A 20,672-nucleotide genomic window follows, 5' to 3' on the forward strand; every position below is an offset into this window, starting at 1 on the left:
AGACAAGAGCAGAGAGAGAGAGAGAGAGAGATTTTAATAGCTGGATTTCTAAGAATATCTTCAAAAGAGCAACCTGCCAAGCTTTTGTTTTAAACAATAGCTGGCACATTAAATTTGATCATCAGCAGAGAGCTTCTTCCCCTCGTCTGCAGAAGGACACAGCTGGAAACACATGGATAGAGTCAGCCTGCATATATGGCACGTCAACGCTATAAACTGTGTTTCTGAAAACCTACAATTCTTCTGGCTCATAAATCCGTTCATGTGTCCATTATGTCTTTTGCACCATGTGATCTAATGAATGTCCCGATGCAAAACTAGGACGGCGACCTTGTGGTTGCGTGTCTCCACCAACCACTCATGTTGGTCCAGACTCACAACTCAACTCTGGTTGTGGTGCTGAGTTTAAAGGAATTTAAATGAAACCACAACAACAACAACAACAACAACAAAACTTTAAGGTTTACAGAGGATCCTGAATGTGGCCAGAAATTTGTTTTGGGGTTTTTTTTTTCTGATAATGATGTCACATTGAAGTTCACCTGTTATAAAATAATAGCAATTTATGTCTGAGTCCACGAGTGTGTGTGTGTGTGTGTGTGTGTGTGTTTTAGAGTTATGGCCAGAATTTTTTTTTTTGGTGCATTCACAGGAACGTGAAAGCGATACTGCACATAAAAAATGCATTTTGCCTTTCAAGTACTCACAAATAGTTGTCTGGAGCTCTGGGAGACAGTTTTCCTCTCTGCATCACTTCTTTGTGACTCCAGAGTGCATATAGCTTGAAGCTAATGTCAACCAATGACTACAAACAGCAAAACTGCCACAAAAAAGTCATTTTAAAACCCCCCCAGGCATATTGTTTAGTATAATCCAGTCATGTGCTCAGTAATCCACCAACACTTGATTTGAACTAAAAAAACAAATGATCACCCTTCCGGTTCGTAGCGTTGAGGGGAGTGTATGGATTGGTTCGACTGAATGTGCCAGCTCAAAACATTTGTGTTTATTGAGCAAATGGCTAGGGGAAAAGACATGGGTTACTGTAACTGGACAATGCACTAAAAGTTTGACAGTTTTTCTGTCCTTAGTAACTGGGAGTGGCATTTTCGCCATTAGCTACAAGCTAAATATATACTGGCCTTCTGGAGTCTTGAAGAAGTATTTCAGCGGAGTGTGTCTTTGGGAGCTCAAGACAGCTATTTGTGAGAACCTTGCAGGTCCACATTCAGTGATAAGCCTGTCAAACTTCTTTCCTGACACCAATTAAACCACAACTCAGGGTATCTAACAAAATACCTCACTGTGGGTGCGGATGAATTCCTGAGGTGATGTGAGGTCAGGGATTGCTGCGACACTAAAAACTGAATCAAGAGTCAGCGCTGAAAGCAGGAACACGGGATTTGTCAACGTCACAATGTGGACAACAAAGCTGTGAACATAATGTGAATCACAGGCTGTTGCCTTGATCCAACCCGATGAAAAAAGTCCAGTTGTGCTTGCATTAATGAATTTTTGCATCACTGTCAACACCAAATTTTTTTTTTTTTTTTTTTACCACAATTTAATGTTTCTCCTAAACTCAACTCCCCTCCACAGAGTAATGCCCTCAACAGTTGTGGAAGGTTGAAAGTTGGTCTGCCTTAAATTAAGTTTCATTCTATCATCTTATCACAAAGGAATTTCTTGAAAACGAACATTTCTGGGAATTACTGAATACATTTTTCTCCAGTACACCCCTCCATACAGGAGCTCTTTGATAATAATGAGTGAAGAGGGAGGAGGAGAAGCGTCATCTACAGGAACACTTTATCAGGCATTAATCACACATGGCTCACAAGCGTTTCAGCCAACACAAGCACACGATGAATCAACATCAGGAGCAAGGTTTTGATGAGTTTCACCACAACATGTGAGAAATGTAGGGTAGAACAGACATTTTTAAACACTCCTTATCTAGCAGTCTTGTATACGTTGAAGGGTAGCTGCTCCTGTCAACAAAAGGAAAGGGCAAGACCGGAAATAATCTTCATTAGACATCAGAGTCCAGGCTTGACTGCAGTCTCAGTCTCAAGCAGGCTGCTTCTAGAATGCAATACTGAAAATTAAAATCATACGAGGATACAATCCATTGACAGTCTACTTCAGAAAATTTTTATGTAGCTGCTCTCTGGAATAAGATCTCCAGAATTAACTAAATTCAAGCTGAAGAATGTGTTCTCTGCTACCTAGAGACAACTGGCAGAATGTAGAAATGGAAAGTCGTGATTTGATCATGAGGTAAACAAAGAATGTCCTTGTTTGAAAGGGCAATGTGATTTTAGTTGCCACAGAAGGGGTAAGTAGAACGTTTGGTTTGGATGCGACATGTTAAAAACAGTGACTGGATGAGGAGGTGAAGGGAGAAAGGGATAAACATGAGGAACTCTAGCTGGCCTTTCCGGAAGAGCAGTGAGAAATGAGAATTTCAAGAGGACCAACCCGGATGCCCAATGATGTTTTCATTGTCAACGTTGTTCCACTTACAAGGTTGCACAAACACGCTGATTGCACTAGCTACATAAATGAACCTGATTTACCATTTGTTGGTTTGTTCCATAACACGACCCAAGGTCTTGCCTGACATTTCTACACATTAACCGGTGTTAGCCCGACCTTTCATTGCCCACTGATCACATATGAACGAATCTCATGTTTGTGGTTTGAAATCGCCAAGCAGAATCAAGTCCATTTGTGATGAATCTATTCCTGAAACTAAAAAGGTGTTGGGCTCTGGGTGGCTTCAGTTAAAACTATTTGCTTTGGGAAACCCTGGATGGAGAATCAGGAAACTGTGTGCAGATTATCAAAACACACTTCTTCCTCTACAATGAGGTTTACACTTCCTGTGTCACAGCAGCTTCCTCTATCAATCCTGAAATTCTTCCTAACAAAGGAACATGGACTGTCTAATTAAAGCAATGCTGAACTTTAATGCAACAAACTGAAACTCATGGTAAACTATCAATTGGGGTATTTGTGCACCAATACCACCTCCAGTATACATAAAAATACTTCTGAGCATCAGTAAAAAAAAAAAAACATTGAAGGGCAAAGATGCAGAGGAAAAAAAAGTTTATAAAACAAACAAGACAGACAGCTTTCGTCACGTTATTGTAGGTTTCAGATGAGGAGACAGTTGCCTGCAGGACACCGAGAATAAGTTGATGATGTGGGCATAATTCAATGAAACATCTGTGATGTAAAATGCCAGAATGATATTCCCAGTGACGTACCAGCCTGAACAACTCAACCTCTAACATTTACTTTTGGGGGCTCGTGACCAGGTGCTGCCTGTCTGATAGTCCTGTAGATGTGTGATGCCATGGCCCCATGTCTACACTGTTTATAGCTTCGTGCATCATGCTTTTGACATCTAAAATAAAAATAAAAAGCTTGTGTGTATTGGACGTGGATAAGTACCACCACATGCTGTTCATTAGGATGCAATGCTGGTTGTGTGTTCCGTCACATATTTGCAGCTGCGGACGAGTCGATTCCTGAATGTCAGAAGTTGATTTTTGACATCTTAGTCAATGAAGTGATGTTGACTGAATGATAAATTCAAAACTCAACTGTGAGGGCGGGGCTGCACCTGATACTGTACGGCACAAACAAGTTTAGTTATTTTGCACTTTTTCCCAAAACAAGCAAGAAGCCTGACAACAGAAAACAAAGTACTTGATTCACTGAGGCGTGTTGAGAATGGCTGACAGCCCATCCTTAAACTGAATCGCACATCTAGAAACACTAAAATCCTAACTCTACAAATCAAAAATGTGAGAATGCTTATTGATAAGATAGGAAGTTCAGGGTTTTTAAATCCACGTTCAACAGAAGGTAAGAGACCTAAAAGAATTACTAAAGCTTTGGAAGAGAGAACTTTCTTACATCCCAGATGAAACTGGCAGTGACGAGCGATAAGACGACATTAATACAACATTTAAACGTAGGCCTATATGATGCCTCAAATACTGAAACAGTAATGGCTTTTTCTTCCTCTCTCTGGAATGCGGAGGAAATGTAAAGATTCTGAGTCTGTGTTTCTGGCAGCTGATAAAATATCTGGGTGTGGATTAGACGACCTTCAACTAATCCTTCCACACATCCACCAATTTCAGATATGCACACTCCCAAATCTTCCACAACTATTTCTCTTCCTCTTCCTGAAGCAGAGTGTGGTACATCCAATTCTAGCCCTCTTCTTTGGCTTCAAAAATGATATCATGTACATGCTTTTAATAGCTTTGTATCACTAAATGAAGTAAAAATATATATATTTGGAGAAGCACTAAAAGAAAGTCAGTTTTTTGTCTTAGTCTGCCTTAAAGTACCCCCATAGCCCCACATGGAGCACAAAACATCATCCATGATTTTAGGATGGCTGTGTTGTTAGAGCTAAACAGCATAAACATGCCCAAAATACACATCTGGACAAATAAGTAAAGATTTGGGTTTTTAGAAGTTTAATATGATTTAAAGGTTATCATTCTGATTCCAGTTTTGCGTTTCTGCTTATTGATTCCGATATCGATTCCTACTTCAATCACATTTTAGATTTCCAACTCTATAGTTTATAGTCGCTAGATGTGACCTCATCCAAGCCATCACACAAAAGCTTCTGGTGACTTGCTTGGCATCGTACCTCCAAATGTCAAATGAAAGCAGCAAAATGTATATCTGGTCTTGGACAAACCCTCCAAAGTTGCATGGATACATGATTCTCTTTGCATCTGGAAGTCTCTCCCTTTACAGATCCTACAGTCAGAATGTAAATTGTTACAGTGTATATCACGTAGCTAAGTTAGCCTAAAACTACATGCTAAGAGAACCAGATGATTCCTCATCATGCCATATATCCCATGACTAACCGAGGAATATGCCATAGGCAAGACAACCATTTGCTTTGAAAAAAAAGGGGTGAAAACTCCTAAATGGTCACCATTGTATCAACGTCTGTCCTGATAAACAAAGGTCGATTTGTCTGAGGCGAGAACATTGTTGGATTTCATCACTGTCTAGGAGTACAGAGCAAAAACACAACTGCACAGCAGACTAAAATAACTGGAAACAGCATGAAATCACAGCAGGATACGATCAAAATCAAGTGGAGTCTGTAGCCACTGGAGCCGCTGGATAAATGCTGACATGTAAAACATAATGAGATACTCATCAACATCATAAACACTAGAAGCGCAGGCCACGTATACTTCTTGCATGCTTATTAGTCTTACATTATGGCCAGCAGATCTGTTCAATGCTTGGTTTAAACATAAAATCCAATTCATAGGAGTAAACTGCACAGTAGGCAAGAGAGTCCTGGCCGTGCGGCCTCGTCAATGATTTGATTTCTGAATTAAGATGGAAATAAACTGGAAAAAAAACAAGCATTTTTTTCAAGCCATGCTGAATCATGTAGTGATTTCCAGATCAGATCATCCCTCCAAATGATGACCTCTGGAGAACGATTTCATCTCCTCAAGAACGGTGCATCTTCAAGTAACACAGGACTGGAGCACATGCCTTAAAGTGTTCCAAGCTCCAGGGGCTGCACTGCTTTTCCCACCAAGATTCTCTCCACCACACAGGCCAACAGTGAAACACATTCAAATCATAAGAAAAACAGCAACATTTCATCCTATGTTTAATAGTCACAACTTTTCAGCATCTCGTTGAACTCTAGCTGGCAAACCGTACTGGGATATGATTACACCTCCCACTGAGAAATCCAGCGAGCCAGAGGGTTATACTGATTCCAGTTAAGGCAATAGTGCTGCTAGGATTCTCCAACGTATCAATTTAATCTCAGTTTCAGCACAATAATGTGGCAATAGTTTGCATCTCTGTGACACTGAAGGCTGCAGGAATTATAAAAAGGGACACACAAACAGCTGACTAATGTCCAAAGAATCTTTATTTACACAGTGACCTTCATACTTAAGGTTGAAGGTGAAATTATGCAGTCCAGTTACAGGTAGAAGAAATTACCACTGAGCAACACACAAAGGCAATATCCAGAGGTATACTGGAAAAAAGAGTGTATTTATACTCAGTAATGTAGTATCACTATGAAAAGAAGCTCTTCACAGCCTGCTGTCCAGCTTTGGACAATAAAGCATTGCGTGGATAATTAATACGGCAAAGTTGTGATCTGCCTGTTGCCTCTATTACTCGAACTTGAATAGAGGCTTGAAATTGGATGGGTTGTAATTTGTGTGTGTGTATGTCAACACAATAAGGGTGCTGAGGCAGAGAGGAGAAAACTCCATCTCTCCTTTGGTATAGAACATGGTCACTCGTGAAATGATCACAGATGCCCAGCAGATAACAGAATTTGAAACAGAAATAATAAAAAGAGGGAAATGTAAACTCTGCTTATTAACCACACACACACACACACACACACACACACACACACACACACAAAGTGCTATTTCAGTGCTTCACTCATCCAATATGCCTAAAAATAATCCCAAAATTTCACTCCAGTGACAGTAAGCACAACAAATTCTGCTCCTCCTGTCTTTCTAGACTGCTGATGTGTGCAATGTGCTCAGTGAAGCTTTATGACTTATATTACTCGGCTAATTCTAAAGCAAAGTGCCTTAAGTCAAATTATGTGTCAAAAATGTTTTTATTTAGGTCAACAGCCCCTCCCTGCGTATTCTATAAATGTATTAGTAGACATAAAACAAGTACCAGAGACACACTGAGCCTGTTGGTCTCTGAGTGACCACCGCAGCTTCTCCCAGCATAATCTGGAGCGTTCTGTGAAAAGGCCTGTGTGTGCTGGCGCTGTTTATAGAGGAAACACTGAGACGAGAGGCCAACAAGTAAGACTGGCTCTGTTTCTGAAAAACTGGCACTGTTAAGAGAAATTTGAAAAACAAAAACAAAGCAAAAAAAAACAAAAACACCAAGATAAATGAATGATGAGAAGTTTCTCTTTCATTAAAAAGTGTGACATTTTCACCATGTCTAGAGGCAAACTTGCGGCTAATGAATGAAATGAATGGTTTCTGCAGTAGTCTTATGGATTTTACCCAGGATTAAAGCAGAAACCATTCATCTCAGTAGGTTTGTTTCCATATTATTGCCAAGCAAATTCTAAGTGAACTGTGGAACTGATGCATAAAGAGGTAGGAAACATCACCTAGGTTTCCATCTGCTGGTTTGAACCAAATTTAACTCACACGCAAAACACACGAACACATGATTTTAACCCAGTAGAAGATGAGGGAGGGGTCATCCTGGTCATCCACCAGCGTAAAATGAAAGAGGTCACGAGGAATCAGTTTTAATTGGGCAGGTTGTAATTGTTCTTTGATGCTGGAGGCAAGGACAAAATATGGCAATTTTCATGAATACGCCAGAAGAGGAAACAGCTGATCAGTCAGTGTCAGCACAACTGACATGCTAAAGGGCAAGGCAAGGCAAGGCAAGGGGGATTCTCTTTCCTGTTTAGCACACTTGATCTTTTCCCAAAAAAAGGCAAAAACTGCCAGAGTGAAACAAAATTAGCCCCTTTTTTTCCTCAAATGTTGCCATTTCCATTAACCATTTGTAAATTGATATTCAGACTCTAAACTAATCTCTGGTAGAGAAATTATTTTATCAGTGTTTATCCAGCGTTTAACTACTGTACACCAAAACCAATTAGACTACAAATAAAGTTCACAAATTCAAGCAAATTGCAATTTGAAATTCTGCTCACTGTACTGTAGGAACACTGGAGCTTATTGATTACTCTGTCAAAATGTTGTGTCGGCCGACAGACAAAACTCTGCAACACCTGCCAGTGCGGCTTAGACGGAGAAGACAACTACCTCAAGTAGGTAGTTAAGCATTTGATGGACATTTTCATCACAGCTAAGCCTGAAGAAAGATATGAAAAATGTGACTGTGTTAACAACAGTTTCATCACAATTCTGCTGAAGTAGAAGCAATACCTTTGCAGGTTGTTATAAATCCCCCACTGCACCGCATCTCAAGATTTCTCACACAACTGCCTCAAAATTGTGTTGTGCAAGACACAGGTCTGTTTCAAACATCCTGAGGCCATCTGTGCATTTGTCAGGACAGTGCAGGTGATGAGGCATGGTGGGTGCATTATCTGATTAGCTTGAGGACGAAATGGTGACGCACTTACAGGTAAATAACAGTATGAAGCTAACTGCATGCTGACAAGTAAAACCTGAAAAGTGCATGCACACCCTGAGCGCGGTCAGTTTTTCATTCAACTGCTGCAACTGCCGAGGTGCGAAAAGGCGCACTTGACCAGGATATTGGCGGCAACAATGAAAAAGTGACGCCTGCACACAGACTGCAAGCTAAAATGTATTCAACCAGACAATATTTCAATCAGAGTCTGAATTGTAAACAAAATGTTGCAGCCAACCATGTGTAACAGCCATAAAAATGCCCTCCTAAGTCCTCTTTTGTTTGGGGACATTAAAAGGTTCACTGAGCATCAAAGGTAATGTTGAAAAGAAAACATATCGTGCACTTATTACAACAAAGAGTCAAGTCATGCTTTAACATCAGCCCTCAAGTGATCCAAACTATTTCCAGCTACAGCAGAGGAAGAAGGTGCGACTGTGGAATGATGATGTAACCGATATCAGAGTGAGGCAGATAGCATGTAATTCGTGTGTCCGATTAGACGGCTCTTTGTTTCTGCCACAGAGGCTAGACAATGCCTGGAGAGAGGACAAGAGTCGCCCTCACTCCCTTGGCACTGGTTCAATTGGGCACAGAGAGGGTTTGGGTGTTTTTTTGCATACTTGTAGGCGCAGGGCAAAGAATTAAATTATTCTATTTAAATGCTCAAGGACTCAACTGCAGCGTTTATGCTGTTATTGATTTGATATTCATATTCACAACTCTCTTGCTGCTTTCTTTTTTAGGCAGAAACATCCAAGAATAAATTGGCATTGGTAAAGCACCAGGCTGGGTGCATACAAGGATTTTTAAGGTCTTCAAAATGTCGAAAACTTAACAAGCGAGGTAATGAAACCATGGTTATCTCAGTACCTACCAGCAGTCATCCCTATTAGTGAATGTCAAAAGAAGCCTGCATCTGCCTCTACTCAACAATTCTGCATCTCCCCCCCTGCAGTGATAAGTAAGACATGCACCAAGTTGACTATGTAGAACGCAGAGGAGATGCAGTTTGGAGCAATTACCTCAAAACGAAGGATCCACTGTGTCAGCATCAGTACTTCACAGGATGAAGTAGGCAACAATGATGAACGACCAAAAATGTCTCACCTTGAACTTGACGAATGCAATACGACCTTTACCTCACAAAAGCACAAAAAGCCTGGAATTTTCAATAAAGCGGTGCGAGTGTGTGTGGTTTCCTCTTACACAGGAAAATTAAGACATGCACATAATGAAATATTAAAAGACCTGAAAACATAGTAGGCTGAAGTTTTGGTTACAACCTTATATAGATTTCAAAACTGTGCCCACACTAGATGCTCCTGTATGTCATGTATAAAATCAGCTTCGCATTAGGAGAAAAATCAAATACGGACAAAAAAATATAAAGTCTGTTGTTGAAAATTTTCACGATCACAACTGAGTTTTTGCACATATTCCTTACAATAAAATTACATTATGAAGAGTAAGGTTGCGCATTCATGAATATTTAATCTGCAAAACGGACATTTCAAATATAAGATGACTCCTTACAAAGCATACAAAGCACAACTTATCACTTCTCCACCGTGTGCATTGAAATATATTAGATGCTATCTTCATGAATTCCCTCTGATTTGTGAAGGGACTGAATCCAACACGTGGGCAGATATATCTGGTTCCCACTGCCGTCCACAAAGCCGGCCGTCATCACTGTGACCTTGCCTTCAGGTAAAGGAAAAGTTGCATTCCGCACCACTAACTCCCTCATCTCCAGTGTCACCTCACAGCAGAGCCATGAGGCCGGCTCAGGCAGGCCAGCTGTCCTTCACAGAGCTTTAGTCAATAGTTAACACAGTTCTGGAGATTTCTCTGCTCTACCCAGGGGAATGCCAGACCGCACTGGACCACATACTGTAGGCAACATTACTCTCAACACATAAACACAGATCATTAATATCATAGATGGTGTTTTATCAGAATATTTATTACGCCAGTTGACAGCAAGCCTGTAAAGAACACGTTCATTGTCCATCCTACATTCCAGATTCACATTTAATAGATAGAGGATTGTTAAAAGGGCCCTACAACTCGTAACCTTTGACCTCCCCTTTGTTTCTTTGGCTCAGTTTTTCCAGGGAGAATGCCTTTTCTGTGCAAAGAAAAATCTTTATCAGCTTCAAGAATTCTTATTTCACATAAGGATGTCTAATTGTGAATAAACTTGATCGAGATTTTAATAAATTCACAAAACCCTGTGCTTTCAGTATTAGCTGCCATTCTCTGTGCACCTGCTCAACTTCTGCTAAGCATTCATTAGCGAACACCATCTCGCTGTCAACAAAATATGATGTCAGAGTAGGTGGATACATCACTCAGAGGCGTTTGTTGCAGACCTTAAATGCCACTTTGCAGCTCGTACTTCACCGTTTTCATTTTACCAGGCCATGAAAACAAACAAAAGCTGTTTCCTGTAAAACTGTGGGCTTAAATTTACTGCATGGGAGCTCGCACACAGTTGTTTTAAAGTATGAGTGAGAGAAACGCCCGGCTGTTGAAGAGAGTCAAACATTTACAGCCCATGAGAACCTGCTAGTTTTCTGAAAGACTTGGCAGACTAAAGTGGAGCGAAAATGCTTGTGAGTGACCTTTGGACTTCACAGTAGACACAGGTAGTCAAAAAGCATCTTTCCATGTTCTCCGTGGTTTGTTGCACACTCCAATTTTGTTTAGCTCTTCAGTGCAGCTCCAGAAGTATAAAACAGTTGTATGTGATCATGTATGGAGCAGAAGCCCAGTGTTTCATCTCAATCTCTTCGGTTTTTACTGGTCACAAGCTAAACAATGAGTTCATGTTGAAAATAGCTGTGTAGCTCTGAAGTGGGACATTTACTCTCAGTGGAATCGGGAATTCCAGCCTCTCCACATTATTATTACCAGTAGTCATTTTAAATCTTTACGAGAATATACATTTCTTTCCACTTACAAAAAAAAAAAAACATTTTAAGAGTTACACGTTAGTCCAAGTAGAATTACCACATGGCTGTAAGAGTCAGCTATGGGTCCCTGCCACCGCGACCTTTGACCACTAAAATCCAGTTCATCCTCAAGTCCTAGTGGACGTTTGAAGAAATTTCCTTCAAGACATCCTGAGTGATGGCATTCATGAGAAATTTTACATTTTAGACAATAACTCAATCAACAATAAAATATATGAAGGAGTAACAGATTTGAAATTAGGGCAAAGACATTTCATGTATTGCAGATAAATCTACTGATACTACCGACATGTGTCAAGGTGTTCTATATTTATGACAATTAGGTCTAGCTAAACACCGAGCTAAGCTACTTAGAACTTGCAAACTCTAGTCTGAGGCATCATGTAAAAATCATATGCTAGCAGCTACATTGAGGAGACAAAGACAAGAAATGTGGGCACTCCTTTTTGGTTTTACTTCCTGCACACTGTCATTCTCAGCTGACAGGGTTTTGTGCACTTGTCTGCTCTTAGATATGTTTTAAATGCATGAAAATGTTAGACATAAATACATTGTTAAAAAAACAACAACAACAGACTTCAAGTGAAATAGGTTTCCTGAGTGAATGTTAATCATTATACAGGAGGAGGCCTGGTGGGGTTTCAGCTCCTCCTTGTTTTTCTTTTCTCAACTTCACTTTCATTTGAATCGAAAACAAGAGTAAGAAAGTGAAGTATGATGAACGGATGTCTAACTCTCACGGACCTGATGTACTGTCACCCACGGGGAGAATTAGGGACCCTTTGACAAAAGCTAGAAGATGCGCTCTTTGTGCCTTCACCACTTCTGCAAAAACTCAGGCTGCATAATGAGCTGCTTTTTTGAAGCTCTTACGTCACAAGTCATTACAATAAAGAGACGGTGACGCTGCAGTTCACCGTACACAGTGTAAGGAAGGTTTGGCGAGACACTGTAAGTGAGACTGTGGCCTCTGAGGTAAATCAGACGAGCACCCAACTGGACATTGGACAGAGGATGTGTGTAGAGGGTGCTGAGAATAACTGAATGCATGGTGCCAGTTCAGCCCTTTGATAACATGGTCAATACTAAGCATGTTGTCACGGGAACACAGGCAGAGCTGCACTCTGATATTTCCAGCCCATTTTTGCACATTACTCTTGACTTTTTAAACATTGAAAGAAAAAAATTTAAAAAATGCATATTCTAAAGCTGCAAGTAATACATCATTCACAGCTGAGGCCACATCAGTCTGAGGCCGCACGTTTCTCTGTCTAGCATGAACATTCACGAACAGAAACAAAAACCACCTTGCAGCCAAGTAAGCAAGTGACATCAAAGTCAGTATGTATTGAATGCAACATCTCCCATATACACTATGCTCTCCGCCTGCTCAGCTCTACTTTCTGGTGTTAATTTCTCATGAGGGTTGTCTTGTTCTTCAGCTTGGAATAAAGACTGTTGCACACATTTGCAGTTGATGAGAAAGACTGACAATAACATGCCGCTGTAGCTACAATCTACACGGAGCCTTCAAGCTGTGTTTTTTGCCATCTTGGTGTATGAAGTGGTCGGCCCACTGGCAGGGAGGTGGTATAGATTTTTGCCTTGCAGTGCTCCAGTGTCTCAACTACTATTCATTTGCTTCCTCTGTGGGGGGGTTGGTAGTAGAGGAAACTTTGCCACTGCATAGTCATGGAGGATAAGCCTCCCTTAAAACCAACTCTATTGTGTTGCCAGAGTGACAAAGCAGTTTTGCAGGTTCTACCTTTACCTTCCCTCCCTCTTCCTCCCCTCCCTCCTAAACAGACAGCTCCAGTTGAGCATGTTCGCCTTCTCCGCCAAACGTCCTACTACTTTCATTCATTCTCACACAGCGGCTGCAAAGTCATTTTATAACCAACAGGGCTATCAATGCCAGACAAAGCTGGATAGAGCTTAAGGTGACCAACAGGTAGTAGAGAGATAAGGCACACACACTGTGACTGACCTGGATATGTCAGAAAGCTGCGCCTGATTTGCTCGAACAGCTACACACCAGTGATGTCTACTTTTCATTTAAAAACCTAATAACTTCACACTTTATTTCACGGAACAAATAAGGTGACAAGCTGTTAAAATGTATCACTCTGTAAGCCTAAATAAGATCAAGATTTAGAGGTTTAATGCTGCAAATCTTCACAGGAACTTAGTCTCACAGTTATGATATCATATGAGGGCAATGAGGACAATTAGGAAAGGCCTGAATATAAAAGCAACTGATTGTAAAATTACATGAAATAATTAACTAAGTGCTGCAAGATCATCGGCGTTGTTTCAAACAAAAGACAACGATAATGTCAGACTTTTCCAAAAGGTTAGATGTCAGAGTTGCAGCGTGATAGTTCTGTTGAAGGCCTACTCTGAGCTCTCATAATCAGCTTACCAGATTTAAAACAGTCTCCACAATGTCTCGATTGGAAACTTCCCCAACTTCCACCAGTCCGGCAAGCACGGCGAATTTCATCCTTATCCCCCGGATGGGCACTCCGGGGTTGAGCGCCATGGCGCCCGATCCACCGTCCTTTCCATCACTTGGCTGCGCAGCGCCCGCCGCCTCCTCGCTAGCCATTACTAAGGAAGGACGGGGCAGGTGGCGTTCACAGGTAAGGCACCTGTTCACCTCCACTGGTGACAGTGCAGCCGATGTAGCCAGGAGAGGGGGAATCTATCTCCCCTTCAGCTGAGTCGTTGACAGTCTACAGGCACAACCCGCTTCCCTCCCCATCCAAAAACTGTTCAGCAAATACGCCTCGAAAGTCAGCAAAAAAAAAAAAAAAAAAAAAAAAGAGGACGAAGAGAGTTTCTCAGCGTTGACACGATGAGCCTGGAAATGTCACCGCTTCACTCCTCGGTGAAGAACTCCTCTCCCCGGGTCCGTAACTTGATACGCGACAGATGGATTATTGCCGTTAAAAGCCGCGAGGACGGGCTGCGGGTAAGGAGGAGGTGAGCAGGTAAAGCTGAGCTCGTCCCTGCCCCGTTCCTCCTCCGTCCGGTCAAATGGCAAACGAGGATACAGTGACTTTAAGATCCCCGGAAAGCCGTGGAAGTTGCTATTGTCATCGAGTCCAGACACTTGACAGGTAGCGCTGTTGGCAGAGGCACAAACTCACAAACTGGAAGGGGGGCAAGTCCGTCGGTAGCTCCGGTAGAAGTCGATAAAGGACGGAGGTACGCTCGGTCCTTCCCCGGGAAACTCAACAGACTTGCTTAAATGTCAACGTTAACCCAGCTGCGCTGCATTCTCTTCCTGATTTACCCCAGTAGCTTTTAGACCGTCACCGCCATGACAGTGTAGCCCTTGAGTGAGTGGAGCATGCGCAATGTGGCTCTGGGTCTATTCAGCTCAGTGGCAGGTGTGTCACCCAGGTAGCGCGACGCGGTGATTATGGAACGGTTCATCTGTACGTATACAGTTACTTTTGACACGTACTTGATTTGATCTGAAGAACCTAGAAATATATAAATATACAAAATACCAGAAATACATGTAAACTTCGAGCATTTTACGTGATGACAAAATCACAGAGTAGGTTTGAGAGTATTTTCCTCTGTTGGATAGTCTCTTTTGAGGGGAACTAGTATCTTTCAACTATTTTACATTCTTTCTGAAATTGATTATGTAGGCAATAAAGGGGCCGAAAATTCGAATGCTGTTCAAACATCCGTGCATCAGCAATTCTAATCTTCTAAAAAGAAACAAAAAACAGCACAAATGAAGTGTGCTGTAAATTTATTGAAACAATTTGACAGCTCATCCTTGAAGAGACTCCAAAGAGGACAGAAGCCTCTGGACCAAATTTCTTAAACAATGTGAACATAAAATAGAAATAATGTTAAAATGTTATTTTCCTCTTTTATTCGATGATAAATGTGTCTATGTCGAATATAAGGAACGCAGTCAATTAATGATTCGTCATCACAGTTGAATTCTGGAGGAGATTGTTCATGTACAGCACAGCAGAACAAAACCAAGGCCTAATTTCTGTTTTGCCACATAACACATGAATTCTTTACAAATATTAGTAAAGTAATTAGTAATATTAGTATTTAATTACTACAGTAATATGAGTCCCTGAGCTATAATGATATGTCTGTTTTTTTGGATTGTAAAACATGTTAAACAAGAATTAAACACACTTGTATGTGGTGAACAAAAGACAGAAAGGTTGTATTTAGTACAGCATGGCAGCACATTGACAGATGTCTGCCCCCCAAAGGCAATAGATATCAAACATTAAAGCAAAGTGACAGCTCCCCTTCGCTTGCCTTTTCAAATCACGACCAATAACGCAGGATGTGTGAAATGCCTACAGAGCTGGGTAGATGAGAGATCGAAGTTGCATCTATATCAGTCGCTGAGTGGAGTAAAATCTAATGCAATATTAATTCATACTGTATAATAAGTTACATATTTATATTTCTCTTCATCTTCCTCTGCAAGTTTTAACTTCACATTTGCTTTGCAGGAAAGCTGAGCAACTGTGATTGTTATTGCCACAGAGGCAGCTGGCGTCACTGTTCCTGTCCTCCCAGTAAAGTGTAGCTGAGCCCTCAGGGACACTGGGAGTCATGGAAGCCAACAGCACCACCCATGAGACACAAGCCTTTTCTCTGATGGAATAACCTCAACAGACTTGTTCCTTGCAGCCAATAACATTTCCTAAATAAGGCTTAGACTTCACATTCATCACACCTTTGTTGTTTAGATAAAAACACTTGAATATCAGTGTTGTCTTCTTCACCAATGATCTTCTCACAGGAGTCAGAGGACAAAATCTGCGCATGAAACGTCACATCACAGCTGTCTACCTCGAGTACTGTCAGGATAACCATTTTTCGTACTGCATGTCAGCCTTAGTCTCTTGGAGAAAAGCCTTACAGTTAAATTTTACCCAAATATGTACATAATTCATTATGGTAACCGTGGGTAGGCAACATGCTATATAACTGTGTGAAACAACCGATCACTAATTTCTCAGTTTAAGAGATGTTTGTGGTTCATTCTTTTAATCCAAATCATTGTACATTTGCACTAGTAATAATAAGTAAGAATAGCATTTTTTAAAATTTTCTTTATATTGTGGTAACTCCTTCCAAAGGTTGCTGCTGTTTTAATACCTATCTTTGAAGTTGCCAGTAGATCCTTACTTTTTATAAAGCTCTAAAACATTTTTAATCATCTATTTTGTGAAATAAATACAAACCCAGATTTTTTTTTTCATCGAATTCGACTCCCTCTATTTGTGACAGTCAGTATTTTACGGTATTTACCAACAGGGGGCGCAAAACAAGAAACAAGGACTCGCGAGATAAGTCAAATCTCACGAATTCCCTCTCTTTAATTATCGCGGGATTTCCTATTTCCTCCTCTTTCACTCCCTGTAGCCAACATGGCAGTCGGCAAGAATAAGAGGCTGACCAAAGGCGGCAAAAAAGGTGCCAAAAAGAAGATGTAAGTAGGAAATTCACACATCGGAGCAACAAACAGGCATTGCCCTTCATGTTAACGCAATTTACGAGGAGAAACTAAGAAGGATGATACCGATTTCAAACGGATGTTACAGGGCCAGAGCTAAACTCGTCACCACCGGCCTCGGCAGTGCTGGATGAAGTTAGATGCAGGTTTCATTCACTGTGCGCCGTAGCATATTGTCATTATTGTGTTGGTAGGTCGAATTTCTACTTGTGTCAAAATTCTCAATTTAAGTAAACTCATAGGTGAAATGTTTTCACCCACAGTGTCAACTAGGAACGTGAGCTGCTATAGGCTATCATGTTAGCAGTGACTTGTCTGAATTTGGGAAGCCACTCGGCAGCAGAAATACTTGTGGCTATTCTTTATACACTCGTTACTTGTAATGTCAAGCTCAGATAGTTTTTCTACGTCTCTTTAAAATGAGTAGATCAGATTCTAACACCCTGAAGGGAGCATGCTAGCTTTAGCTTATCCCCTTGCGGTGCGTGTGAGCTGGTTGGCGAACGTTCGCTCCTAAGCCATTTGTGTCCCGATGGTTGTTGAGTTTATCGAAATGCGTGTTCGTGCATCGAGCTGCTCTAATCCCCTGTCACCCATGTAGTGTGGACCCTTTCTCCAAGAAGGACTGGTATGATGTCAAGGCACCAGCTATGTTCAACATTCGCAATCTTGGCAAAACCTTGGTCACCAGGACTCAGGGAACCAGTAAGTCCGCTTTGTCATTGTTTAACCGTCTATTTGTTTCAATATAATGCTGTTTTTCTCTTCACACTAGGTGAGGTAGCCTCACATTTAATGTATGATCACTTGTTACATGACCAGTCTAAGCATTATAAGTTGGACTCTCACATCCACGTTTAAATGACAAATTTAATTAATGATAAATTTGTAAAGATTAATGTAATCTTGTGGACTAAATATCATTGTGCAAAACCTAGAAGGTAATCTTCAGCATTCACCATTATTATCCCTGTCCTTTCTCTAAGCTGTTGTGGTTCTACATCCATGAGTGAGCAGTGATTGAAGGTGATGCATTACAATTGGAGACTAAAGCACTTGAATGTCATGAAAATTTTTGAATGAAATGGCACGTGATGTGCAAGATGGGATTAAAAAACGGTTGTCCCTGAAACCAAGTGACCAAAGGAATTTGGGTGCTGATTTGTGAGCTGCCAAAACAATAAACTTGTTAGTGTATTATTCTTTGCTTTTTACAGTGTAGCTTTGTTGACCTGGATCTACAGGGTGCAACACCATAGACTATGTTGCAAAAAGCAAGTGGAAAGTAATAGCTGGAAGAGGTGGTACTAGACAGTTGTGACAGAATTAGTCTGAAGATAAAGTTGTTACTTCATGATGGTGATTTACTCTGTACTGTGACAGGACCGATTGATGACAGATGATGCAGATTACTCATTGGTATCAACGGACTTTCCCTTCATGTTGTCTCCAGAGATAGCACTGCTTTGATTCACTACCACTGATCGTGTTTTCTAACTCCTGGTGTGCTGCTTGCATCCGACCAGGAATTGCCTCAGACGGTCTGAAGGGACGCGTGTTCGAGGTGAGCCTCGCTGACCTGCAGAACGATGAGGTGGCCTTCCGCAAATTCAAGCTCATCACTGAGGATGTTCAGGGCAAGAACTGCCTGACCAACTTCCACGGCATGGACCTGACCCGTGACAAGATGTGCTCCATGGTCAAGAAGTGGCAGGTAAAGTCCATCTTCATCAACAGTGATGTGAATTCATTCAAGTGTTTCCTGTTGCCTGATTATCAATAAATAGGTGTAGAAAGATTTAAGATGTTTGGAAATGAATATAAACACCTTTTTGATGAAGTTGATTTCCTTACACCAAGTAATGGAACCCGGAAGACAAAGCACTTGTTCAAACTGATCAGTTGGATTCCAGCATTATCAGCACATGTATACAGGATGCATGCGGTGAACTTGTGGGTGAAGTCATTGGTTTGAATCCTGGATTGATGCGTTTTACTGAATGTAAATTGCCAGGCTTTGGTTTTTTTAAGGGAACCGTCTTGACTGGTTGTATCTTTTGTGGAAGTGATATTTTTATGAAGCCCCTATTCATCCAAAAATATTTTGGCTCCATTGGGCAAGAAAGAGAAAGTATTTGCTATCAGTCACTTCTTTATTTGTTTAACATGAAAAGGATTCTGAATTGGAATCATATCACAACCCAAACTCTGCTTTTTAATGTTAACAGCTTGAATTCTTGGTATTTGGATTTTCACTGTTTTGATTAGTGAATAATTTATTCATAAAGCCATCTTAATTGGTATTGCGTAATTGGATGAATGAATCTAAAGATTACATGCTGATCTGATTGGTATCCCAGAAGAGTAGCATGAGTATTGTCTCATATTTTTAAGTGGGAAAGAACTCATGAATCTTTCCCTGGAGGTTCTTCAAGTACACCCATTAATCTATCGGGACTGAATTCACTCCCAGTGCACTTCAGTTCCTGATTTCCTCAAGTTTCTTTGGTGTCTTGGTGCTGATACTGATGTTGTTGGGCTTGTGTGAAATTCAATATGTCCTGTTAGCCCATCAGAAGTTCCACAGCATCGTGTAGAGTAATTGGAGCCCTCGCATGGAAACCTACAGCTGATTGCCTGATTAATGTGATAAACTGCAGCCATTTTGACAGCTTTGTGTATTTAATACTTGTGGAAGAGCAGAACTGTTGTTTAATACTCAGGTTGATAACGGTCACCTTGAATAACCTGGAACTAGTGTGCAGTGTAACTGTTGGTAGAATCAATATCATGGATAGGGACTTTCCTACCTTCAGTGCATTATTGATTTATGGCTTACCTGATTGATTTGCATGGTGTCATACACTGAAGCATTCAAACAGGCTGAAATTGAGTTATGTAAGAATTTAGAATGTGAGAAGTAAAGTTCTAACACTGCCATGTTTCCATCTGCAGTACTTCAAAGTCTAACCAGTAATTTTTGACTCTGTCCACTCAGACCATGATTGAAGCCCATGTGGATGTGAAGACCACCGATGGCTACCTGCTGCGTCTGTTCTGTGTGGGTTTCACAAAGAAGCGCACCAACCAGATCAGGAAGACCTCGTACGCCCAGCACCAGCAGGTTCGCCAGATCCGCAAGAAGATGATGGAGATCATGACCCGTGAAGTTCAGACCAACGACCTGAAGGAAGTTGTCAACAAGCTGTAAGTAGTGCTGTTTCTTGCCGTTTCTTGTCCCTGAACTGTTACCCCTGGCATTAACATTTGTAATTTGTGTTGCCTCAGGATCCCTGACAGTGTTGGTAAGGACATTGAGAAGGCCTGCCAGTCCATCTACCCTCTACACGACGTCTACGTCCGCAAGGTCAAGATGCTCAAGAAGCCCAAATTTGAGTGTAAGTGACAGAAATATTACTGGTTAACCAACCCTCTCTGCCAGTGGGAACACATGATGACAAAATGTTTCGGTCCCAAATGATCACCTGATTACTTCCAATGAGATCAGCTGAAGTTCCCAAGATTTGTCAGGCTTGCGGATGGTGAGCTGACTGATGTGAACAAAAAACAAATGCTTTTCTTCCCAAATTACTCCCTACTCTCAACATCTAATTAGGTCCCTGTGTAAAATGCTACATTTTCTCTTGCAGTGGGCAAACTGATGGAGCTCCACGGTGAGGGAGGTGCTGGCAGCGCCGCTAAAGCAACCGGTGATGACACTGGAGCCAAGGTGGAGAGGGCCGATGGCTACGAGCCCCCAATCCAGGAGACAGTCTAAACAGCCTGACAGATTTAATAAAAAATGTAAATGACCACAAACTGTTTCCATCTTTGTTGGGGGGAGTGTGAGAAACTTTTTTTTTTTTTTTAGCTGAAGAGTAAATGTTGCATACCTCTTTGTGCAACAGTGATTCAGCTGAAAAAGAAACCACTAGATGGCACAAATGTACAATGATTGAATACAAAGTAGTTTA

At 41.1% G+C, this 20,672-nt stretch overlaps 2 protein-coding genes and 1 non-coding gene across 9 annotated transcripts in view; 2 read left to right on the top strand and 1 right to left on the bottom strand.

Moving 5' to 3' along the window:
- Positions 1–14,525, bottom strand: part of lrba (LPS-responsive vesicle trafficking, beach and anchor containing) — a 172,460-nt gene extending 157,935 nt beyond the window's left edge. For all 7 annotated transcript variants that reach the window (XM_086211779.1, XM_086211781.1, XM_086211778.1 and 4 more), the window contains exon 1: positions 13,603–14,525. In XM_086211779.1, coding sequence (XP_086067905.1) covers positions 13,603–13,788 — 186 coding nt within the window. In that variant the 5' untranslated portion in view covers positions 13,789–14,525. The remainder of the gene's footprint in view (positions 1–13,602) is intronic.
- A 2,015-nt stretch (positions 14,526–16,540) lies between these two features.
- On the top strand, positions 16,541–20,517 carry rps3a (ribosomal protein S3A). The gene is made up of 6 exons (XM_086211795.1): positions 16,541–16,674; positions 17,300–17,403; positions 18,225–18,412; positions 19,697–19,905; positions 19,987–20,096; positions 20,349–20,517. The coding sequence occupies exons 1-6, from the start codon at positions 16,613–16,615 to the stop codon at positions 20,474–20,476; spliced, it is 801 nt and encodes a 266-aa protein (XP_086067921.1). The 5' UTR covers positions 16,541–16,612; the 3' UTR covers positions 20,477–20,517.
- Positions 20,145–20,214, top strand: LOC147257698 (small nucleolar RNA SNORD73). Its single transcript, XR_015117689.1, has one exon. It is a non-coding gene; the product is annotated as a small nucleolar RNA SNORD73 (small nucleolar RNA).
- Positions 20,518–20,672: the final 155 nt, after the last annotated feature.

The sequence above is a fragment of the Aulostomus chinensis genome, chromosome 8 (assembly GCF_037954235.1).
Source record: "Aulostomus chinensis isolate RoL2024-O1b breed Wild chromosome 8, RoL_Achi_v1.0, whole genome shotgun sequence".
In the NCBI taxonomy this organism is placed as follows: Eukaryota; Metazoa; Chordata; class Actinopteri; order Syngnathiformes; family Aulostomidae; genus Aulostomus; species Aulostomus chinensis.